This window comes from Equus quagga, chromosome 13, assembly GCF_021613505.1.
Source record: "Equus quagga isolate Etosha38 chromosome 13, UCLA_HA_Equagga_1.0, whole genome shotgun sequence".
NCBI classification, from domain to species: Eukaryota; Metazoa; Chordata; class Mammalia; order Perissodactyla; family Equidae; genus Equus; species Equus quagga.
The window spans coordinates 32,518,068-32,528,117 of record NC_060279.1 but is presented as its reverse complement, the minus strand read 5'-3'; the positions used below and the strand labels follow the sequence as shown (position 1 = coordinate 32,528,117).

Sequence of the window (10,050 nt, the reverse complement as noted above, 5' to 3'; positions counted from 1 at the left end):
GGCCCTGAGCTAACATCCATGCCCATCTTCCTCTACTTTATACGTGGGACGCCTACCACAGCATGGCTTTTGCCACGTGGTGCCATGTCCGCACCTGGGATCCGAACCAGCAAGCCCTGGGCTGCAAGAAGCGGAACGTGCGAACTTAACCGCTGCACCACTGGGCTGGCCCATGCTTTCAGTTCTTTTGGGTATTCACCCAGAAGTGGAACTGCTGGATCATATGGTAATTCTATAATTAATTTTTTGAGGAACATCCATACTGTTTTCCACAGGGGCTGAACCATTGTACATTCTCACCAACAGTGCACAGCGTTTCAATTTCTCTACATCCTTGCCAACACTTGTTTTCTTTTTTTTTTTTTTTTGATAGTAGCCATCCTAATGGGTGTGAGACGGTATCTCATTGTACTTTTGATTTGCGTTTACCTAATGGGATCTGTTAGCTTTTGTATTAAAATGGATTTGGGTTAATTTTTCCTTTAAAAGAAGTGAACGACATCCCTTGAAATAAATGTAGGTACTCTGGATTGTGGGAAAGCTGGTGTTAAAAATCTCATCTTTAGGGGCTGGTCCCATGGCTGAGTGGTTAAGTTTGTGCACTCTGCTGCAGGCAGCCCAGTGTTTCGTTGGTTCAAATCCCGGGTGCGGACATGGCACTGCTCATCAAACCACGCTGAGGCAGCGTCCCACATGCCACAACTAGAAGGACCCACAACGAAGAATATATAACTGTGTACTGGGGGGCTTTGGGGAGAAAAAGGAAAAAAATAAAATCTTTAAAAAAAAAATCTCATCTTTAACCTCTTAACAAGATGAAGAAATGACTTGTGGGAGTCTTGTTTTTTTGCCATCAGTGACCCCAGGGAAAATGATACATATATGTCTTTTCCACAATCATTTAAAGATTCCAGGATATTCACAGTGTACCTAAATTAGCATACCAACAAACTAGCTAATGAGGTATTAACAGTATACCTAAAATAGTGTACCAACAAAGTTGTGTGTGCGTGTTTGTAGGGGTGAATGAGATTTGTGCTAGTTTGTAAAGTGTAATCCTTTAGGCAGATCTAGAAACATCTTCAAAGGACTGACCCTTAATATCTTAGTTGTAGATCAATTTATAATTTACAAAGGTTTCCATAAATAGGATCTCATTTGATTCTCACAAAAATCCTAGGAATTAAGCGGGCCAGGTATCATTATCTCAGCTGTTCACAAATGCAGAAACAGGCTTACCAAAGTCAAGTTAACTAGCCCTGGGACACAGCCAGTGAGTGGCTGAGATGTTTTAAGAATTCAGATCTTGGTGAAGAGACAGTCTATGTTTTAATCCATGTAAATGCAGAGCTTGACACAGTTTAGCACATAGTATAATCTCATTGGGTATTTATTGAATGTACGAATGTGTCTTGTGAGACTATTTCAGAGTTCTTTCCACTATACTACGTAAGACCAAACCAGAAAACCAAATTCTTAACAACTGAAACCAGCTGAGGAGGAGGTGGAGCGGGGAGCGAAGGGATGGGAGAAGGTGGGAGGTTGGGGATGGGGTCAGGAGCAGCCATTATTCCCAGGAGAATGAGGAAATTGGTGATGGAGGCAGCACTTCTGGAAATGTCAGTGTTTATTAAACATTTAAGGACATTTGGGGATTTGAGAAGAAATATACAGAATGTAGAAAAATCCTAAGAATCTCTTGTGGCTGGGAGTGCAGCCTCTTCCCTTTCCCCTATTTCCCATTTGTTTTTCCTACTTTCTGTTTGGTTGTTTAAAACCATTTCTTAAGGCTCATTTGCCCCCTCCTCAACCCCCTGACCTGTGAGTATCCTGTCTATCCCTCTCTCGCCTTCCCTGTGACCTTGAGGCCCAGAACAGTGCTCTAAAGTGGTAAGGGGCACCAATCCTGTAGGTGAGGTGTGAGGATCAGGGGTCCCTCAGCTTGGGCTGGCTCTCCATTAAGGATTTAATGAGCCGGGGGCAGGGGGTCTGCAAAAACCACACGACGTCATTGGTACTCAGTCATGGGGGGAGGGCAGAGCATGGGCACAGGTAAACAAACAAAAAAGAATGGATTAAAAAATAAAAAATAACCAACAACCTAAATAAACCCTGAAGGAGAGTCTGATCTGGGGGATCTGGGTGTTAGCTGGGAGGACAGTATGGAGCTAGGCCACCTGATACAGAGGAGGGAGGATCAGAGAGGGACAGAGGGACAGGCTAGGGGGTGCAGGGGATGGGCATGTCAGGTGGCTTGGAGTTGAGGCACAGGGTATCAAGGTCCCTTTCTTCTCGGTGCCGGAGGCACAGGCACCAAACACACAGTCCTTGGGGCAGGTGAAGGGTAGCATCAGGCCCTGGGTTCCCAGAAAGCCAGGGGGTGAAGGTGAGGGAGAATATGAAGTGCCTAGGGAATGAATTTTGGAATGAAACTTACATCTCAAAGGGAGGTGAGGGCAGGGCGGGGCTGGGGAGCTAAGGAGGAAAGCACCTAGACGGAGGATAAGAGGAGCCTAGGTCCCTCTGCTCTGGCAGGGCCTTGGGGGTGATCACTTGTCGGAGTCCAGGCCTATCATGTTCTTGAGGGCGTTCTTGAGGCTGGTTCTGCTGGGGGACTTGACAGCAGGCCGAAGCTCCGAGCTCTGCTCATCCTTTCGTAGCTCCATCTCGATGACCACCACCTGAGAGCCTTTGGAGGGCTCCGCCCTTAACCCCCGATCCCCCGCCCGGCCCGCTAACCGCTATTTCTTATCCTTGCGAGACTCCCCCAGCCCTTTAGCCTTCTTTTCACTGGCAGCTTTGGTGCTTCTGCTGTGGTCCAGCATGGCATACAGCACTGGCGTCTGGGGGCAGGGGTGCATACATCAGTCATGGGTCCAGTGGGGCCTGACTGTTCCCATCCCACCCCTCACTGCTGCCTGCTCTTGGGGTTCTCCTCCCCAGCTTGCCCAGGCCCCGAGTCCGCTAACCTGCCGGCCGCGCTTCGACGTGTCCTTCCCAGGCTTGTGCAATTTCCCCTTTTCCATGGCACTGCAGGGAAAGCGGGTGCTGTGGGCTTGGCCCCGCCAGAGCCCCTCGCAGAGCAGACAGAGCTACCCCTTCCCTTTGGACCTCCCACCCATTGGAGTAGTCTCCGCCCAGATGGGGAAGAGTGGGTTTAGGGGGGCGGGGAGTCAGGCTCCCCCCCTTACCTGAGCCTCCTCTGCAGGGCCGCCTGCCTGCGTAGCCAGCAGTACCGAACCACGTAGAAAAGCAGCAGCACCAATAGCACCACCCCCAAGACACCCCCGATCACGGCTCCCAGCACCACCCCGTACCTAGTTGGCACTAGGAGGGGAGGGAAAAGAAGTGAGAGAATGAGCAGGGACATGCATCTTTGGTTACTAGCCCCACACCTACTCCCCGCCATTGGGGACGTAGGGCTCCCAGCCAAGGCTGCCTTGTGCCCACCCTCCCAGAGCCTGAAGGGCATTAGCCAGGACATTCTGCCTCTTCCTCTAGTCTCTCAGTCCTCTCTAATCCCCTCCCTGTATTGCCTCCCAGACCCCCTGTCCCGTCTCCTCTCACACCTTTTTCAAAGACATAGAGTGTGACCTGAGAGGTCTTGCCCACTATGTCTGGTGGGTTTTTGACGTCACAGGTGAAAGTGCCGTTGTCACTATAGTCCAGGTTGTGTATGACAATGGAGCCATCCTTCCACTGAGGGTCCCCTACCCACTGGATGCGCTCTTTGAAGGTCCCCACCTCGTCAATGTAGGGTTGTCCCTTGGCATAGTGGAAGATCTGTGAGGAACAAGGGGAAGCATGTAGGTCTAGCCTCAGGATGCAGGATTCTGGGCTGGAGAGGGTAGTGCTGGGGGAGGGGGACACCCTAGATAGGCCCTAGTCAGGGTGACAAAGATTGTCACTTACCTTGTCAAAGTTGGGGTTATGTCTCATAAAGGAGTTCCCCCTCCTTAGCCCAAGTTCTCTTTTCTGTTGTTCTTTGAAGCATAGTTTCTGTTATCCAATCCCAGGATTCCCCCAGGCACTCACCGAGATGGCATCGCGGCCCCCTTCAGGCTGGTAGCGCCAGGTGAAGGAGATGTCATCTGAGACCCACTCGCTGGACCAGAAGGAGCAGTGCAGGGTCACCCGGGAGCCCACAGCACCATAGACCTCCTTGTCTGTGTAAACCACAATGGCCTGGGCGGGGGAGAGCACTGCAAGCATAGAGGGGAATCAGATGCACAGGGCCCAAGAAGGGCTAGAGAGGAAGCGAGATCAACAGGAAGGCAAGGGCCGTGTCAGAAGCCAGAGCAACGACTGGGGCAGAAATGATAAATTCTGAGGCCCAAATCTCTCTGGACTAACTGAGCAGATGAGTGGAAATGCTGTGTCAGTTCAAGCTCTTTGGCATGTTCAGTGGAGGAAATGAAGTCAGCAGTAATAGAACTTTCCTGAGGACTTCCTGAAGTTGCATTCTGTCTCCAAGTCTCACTTTCCCTTTCGGTCAGAATATAACTCTTAAGTTATCTCTTAGATGCAGGCTTAAAAACTTTTTAAATTTATTACAAATCATACAGGTAATACATATCGTATTCTTCTTATAAACTATTCAAGCAATAGAGATAAAGCTAAAGTCTCTCTTGACGCTCCCTCAACCAGTTCCTTTCCTGTAGTCCCCTCCCAGATATAACCACTGTTATCAGTTTAATGTGTAACATTTTTCTATGTATCAAACTCAATAAACAAGATATACATGTACTTATATGAAATAGATGGTTTTGTTTTGTGGAGCTTTTTTTTTGTTACATACATTGCATTATATTCTACTTGGGTTTTTGTGTGTAATAGATGTATAAAAAAGAATTTATCTGTGAGAGCTTTCTATGTTGATTTGTAGAGATCAATCCTATTTTTAACAGCTGCATAGTATTTCACAGTATGGCAAATCAAATTTCTTACAAAAAAAAAAATGAAGATAACTGGAGAAGGTAAGTCTTCTTCCCTGGCCCTACTGTCCTCATTGCTGAATCCCTGGTTGGCCTCCAGCTTGCTCTTAACTAGGGGGTCAGGGAGGGAAGGAAAACTGGGTGCAGAGGAAGACCCCCCAAGTCCAGAGCTTACATGGCTCTGCACGTGAGCCTCTGTGGTTTGACCCTCCTCACCCTCCTCTGGGCCATTCTGGCCCAGTGCCGCTCCCAAGATTCACCCACACAGGAAGGCCATTCCAGAGAGATTATGTGTGTGGGCTGGCCCGGGTGGGGGCAACTGTAGCCCCTTTTGTTCCACGGGAGGCGGAGGAAGCAACCAAACAAACAGAGAACCATTGTCTAACCAACGTTGGGGGTTCATGCCACCCTCATCCCCCGACCCCCTGCTCCATAGTCCCAAATCTCCCACCTCAGCATGAATATCAGTGACTTGCCGCCTCCTGGGACTTCAGCCTTAGAGCCTTCTTGGGAATTCCAAATGTAACAAGGAAGGTTATTAATTGGGTCTAACTTCTATTCCTCCTGTTCTAATATCAGCCACTGCCCTTCAGCTCCACTTAATGGTTCTAAGAGTGGGACAGGTGCTGGGACAGAACTCTCTCTCTTATACTCCATGATTCCCATCTCCATATACTCCATTCCTTCTCTCCCCATGCCCTTTTCCAACTCCCTATCCTTAACATTTTCTCAGGGTATCCCGGAATAGTCCAGTACAGCCCAGAAGAATCTAGGTTCTGGGTTTAGGACTCAAGGAGCTGACAGAAGAGAACCTTGGACATTCTGACCAGTCCCCAACCCCCATTTGCCTACTGTTCACCCATTGCACTAGGCTTCGGGGCAGCTGGGAGAATGGAAGGATCCATTCAAATAACCCTGCTTTGATCTCCTCTTGCTCACCCAACATCTGCCATGGAACAAGGAAGAGGCTAGCCAACTTATGAAGGAAAAAACCTTCAGGCGGGCAAGATCCTAGAATCTCATAGAACCTCCCTTCTACTCTTTCACCCACATAATAGACAATGGATCCATACAGAGAAACTGAGGCACCAAGAGTCAAAGGATCTGAGGAGTTGGAACCACAAACCTTGGGCTCCTTCCTTAGATCACATTCCCTGACTTTTCTCTTCAGGGAAGCTAAGGTTAGGTACTCCCTGCCTTACAAGGGGATGAGTAGGGACCAGAACCGAGATGTCTGATCCTGTTCCTTACCGCACTGTAACACTGCTTCCTACCAGGCCTTTAGTATGGCTCTGGGGGCATGTCACTGGTTACCAACCTGAGCCCAGTCAGGTCCACCCCAGGGAAGCTCTCTACATTCGCTTTCACCTTCTCCCTTCACAGAATACCTCTACTGCTTCCTGCCAAACTATACATTCTTTTTCCTCTAAATATAATATCACCTTCCTGTTCCTGCTCACTCTTTCTTTGATTGCAGTGGGGAGTGCAGAGAAGGCAGTGGGAAGGTTGCTGATAGACAACCTGAGCCCCAGGGCCCCCAGACTGGGGTTGCTCCACTTACCCAAAGAGGAGAAGAGCAGCGCAGCCAGGATAGGACTGGGGCTGGACGAGGGAGCCCCAGGAGCCATAGCTGGGGCAGGGGCTAGGGCTCGGAGCGTCTGCGGGGTTGGGAGAGTGGGGGACAAGGGACTGAGCGGGGGGTTTCTGGAACTCGCTTAAAATCCCCCAGGGCGCCAGTATGAGGGGGCTGTCCTGAGCCAGTAACCAATTGCAGCCTGGCATGTGCAGTTGAGAGGTGGTGGGGAATGGGGCAGAGTGCAGGGAGCAGAAGGGGCATTGTGTCCTCTGGGTGGAGGGGTGGGGGGGGGACACATACCACCCCACACACAAAGGGCCTTGTGTCTGCTGGCCTCCCCCTGCCCTAGGCTGGAATGCTGGGGGGGGGGGGGGGGTGTGAAGGAAAGGGACAGAAAAAGGGACACAAACACTCTTCTCTGAGGGATAAATGGGCAGGGGAACCTGAATCCTAAGGCTATGAAAAGGGATTCCTCCCTAGGCTCCTTGCCTGAGAGTGGCTTCCCCAGAGCCCTAGGAGCTAGAGGCAGGTTTCCCTCGGGGAATTTTGAAGCCAGAATATCCCTTGTTATCTTGATTACCCTGGGCTGCATTACAGGCTTCTTGAGATGACCAGGTCCTTGGGAGTCTTTTTTTTTTTCCCCACTTCCCTGCATCCTGGGTGATTCTTCCCAGATAGAAGCTTTCTCCATGGAACCATATCCAGGAAAGAATCCCCTGACCTTCCCCTCTTTGTCAGGAAGTCTTTCAAGGCATCATGCTGCAGTTTAAGCCCATTTCAATTTAGAGCAAGACAACAAAATTGTATCCAGTGCCAGCTACCTGTAAAGTATGGGTATGATGATAATAGAAAAAGGAATAAAAATTAAGACCCTCCTTCAAGGAGTTCAAAATCTAGTTTGGGGAGGCAGAGTGGGGAGGATCAGAGGACAAACCCACGAATAACCAAATACAATAAACCATGGTGCTTGCTCTAGTGGAGGGATGAACAGAGTGCTAGGAGTGCAAAGGATGGCACATAGAGCCGCAACATGAGAAGACTGAGTAAGTTATGCAACAGAGATTAAAAACAAAAATAAATTTCATTTAATGAATGAAGTTCAGAGGAAGGGGGAGTCACGACCAGAAGGCAATATTAGATGTGGACCAACCCTGAAGGATGCGTGCCATTTGGAAAGGAGAAATGAGTAGTGAGGGTATCTAGGCAGATAGAACAGTGAAAGCAAAGACAAAGAGATAAGAAAATGTGTGTGTGTGTGTTCAGGTGTGCGTGTAGGGTAGGGTTGTGAAGTATTGGGCGTATTCAAGGCAGATCTGGTACCCTCCACTTTGACTTGATTTGGGTGAACTTAGAGGGGCATCGCAGGAAACCAGTCTGTACAGGAAAGTTGAAATCAGTTTGTGGAGGACCTTAAACAACAGACTAAGGCAGGCGCATCATAAGAATTTCCTGAAGGTTTTGGGGGGGGTGTTGGGGTTAGGGATGGGAGTGTCTAGATGGCCAGAGCTGAGTTTTAAGACAAATCTAGCAGAAAAATAGTTCAGACCAGAGTTCTCCTGATTGTTGCCTCCTTTGTTTCTCTCCTTAGGATCATCTGAAATGATTTAGCTTTTCACCGAACCTCTCATACTCTCATCTGAGATGTTTTCCCTTCTCTCTTCCCCTTCCTTTCTCTCACCTCAGGCCTTCGCTAGACCCTGCTTCTCCCTCCTGCTTATTTTTAAGATAGTCCCTGGTGATAAGGGGTTTGACTTAATGTTTGGTTTGAATTTCAAAGTGATTCATTTCCATCAATTATGGCTCTGGAGGTTAATTAAGGAGAGAAGTCACTGTTTTTCCTGCTATCGGATCACTGCAGTCTCACCTGTAAAGCCACAGGTTCCCTGTATCTTCCTGGCATCTCCTTAGACTATAGTCTTAGTTTGGTGATTAGTATTGGATTTGGGTTGTGCAGCTCTAAATATGGGGCTTGATCATAAACTCCATAGGCAAAATCATCATCATCAATAAATGTTTATGGGATATTGTAGTCACATTCCTCTCTAACCCCACCTCCCTAACTCTAAGCAATCACTTTCTCCTTCTGTCCACTCACACCTTTTACCTATACCTCTTTCAGGGGGTTGCTAATTTCTTTATTGATTTCTTTATTTACTGATTCTGCTAAAGCTATAAGCTTCTTGAGGACAGTATACATGTTTGTATCTTTGAATTCCCTAAAGCACTTTCACAGACTCTGGCAAAAAGTCAATACATATATGTTAAATGAAATTATTTAAAGAGCTAAGTGAAAGAGGCATTTATTGGATTTGTTAATCTGAAGATCCAGAGGATCAAAGTAGGATCAATGACTAGTTCAATAGCAGAAAACTGCATTTTAATGTAACAACTTTCTAAGGATTAAGCTGTTCACTAAATGAAACTTGATTTTTGAGGTACCCATTACAGCAGAGTCTTGAAGGTCAGCTGTCAGCGATGTTGCAGAGGAGATCCTTGCAGTGGGTAGAAAACTAGGTTGGAGAGCCTCTAACGTCCCTTCCAATCCTAAGTCCGTGAAAGTGGCTTTCTTTGTCAAGCATTATACAAACGTAAAACAGTAGTTTCATTTGATACAGAAATAAGTGAATTTGTGCTATTTAAATCCTGAAGGGAAAAGTGCAGGAGTGCTAAATATAAAATAAGATCTGAATATTAATGTAATGAACGTGTCTCATTGTAGAACAGGAGTTGCTCTGGGCTGTCTCCTTCACTCCTCCCCACCCTACCTGCCCAAAAGATACTCAAGAACGTTTGTACTCTTCTGTTCCTTTCTCGCTCGTTTTTTACCTTAAGTCTTAAGTGCTCTGGAAGTGATTGCTGTGCTTGGGTTCCTCAAAACTGTTTCTATATATCTATATATAAATCAAAGCGAGTTCTCTCCCACTCCCACCCCAGGTTCTTTTGGCCGTGGGTGTCACCCACATAGCCCTGAAAGAAGGGACAAGGGAGCGTTGTCTTTGGTTAGTGGGCGTCTAGCTCATGCGGCAGTTCAAGCTCAGGAATTGTGGGGCATGAAGCAAATAGAGGCGGTTAGAAGAGGCTCCCTGTTCTTGGCAATGGTGCTCTGCGACGTTCTCCCCCCCACGGCCCAGTCTCACACTCCCCAACTTCGCTCTCAATTTGTGCATGTTTGTTATGATGAAGCTTCACAATAGAATGAGAGGGAGCCTACAGTATCTTTATCCCTGGGTGTCTCAGCCGGCCTACCAAGACGTTTTTAGTTCCACCAGAGAGGGAGAGGGAGTGAAATGAGACTGACAGGTGCTCAGGGAAGAATCTGAGCAAGCCCTCTGTTGAGTGGTGCAAAACATAATGAATATTTACGCAGGTGACTGCGGAGTTGGACCCAGCGGCATTTCTGCCGAAACCCTGGCAAATTCTAGTAGAAGTCAGCTGAGGAGGGGCGGGGGCGGAGACCAAAGGACAAAAGAAAGTCAGCAAACAGTCTGAACAGGGCTGAGCCAGAGAGGCTGCTGATCTTTTTAGGAGCCCCGTGTTGTC

General features: G+C 48.1%; 1 protein-coding gene across 1 annotated transcript; it reads right to left on the bottom strand.

Annotated features, from left to right (window-relative positions):
- Window positions 1–1,609: 1,609 nt before the first annotated feature.
- Window positions 1,610–6,625, bottom strand: MPZ (myelin protein zero). The gene is made up of 6 exons (XM_046680256.1): window positions 6,496–6,625; window positions 4,036–4,202; window positions 3,570–3,783; window positions 3,192–3,327; window positions 2,970–3,030; window positions 1,610–2,843 (listed from the first exon to the last, which is right to left on the bottom strand). Exons 1-6 carry the CDS (start codon window positions 6,560–6,562, stop codon window positions 2,742–2,744), a joined length of 747 nt encoding a protein of 248 aa, XP_046536212.1. The 5' UTR covers window positions 6,563–6,625; the 3' UTR covers window positions 1,610–2,741.
- Window positions 6,626–10,050: the final 3,425 nt, after the last annotated feature.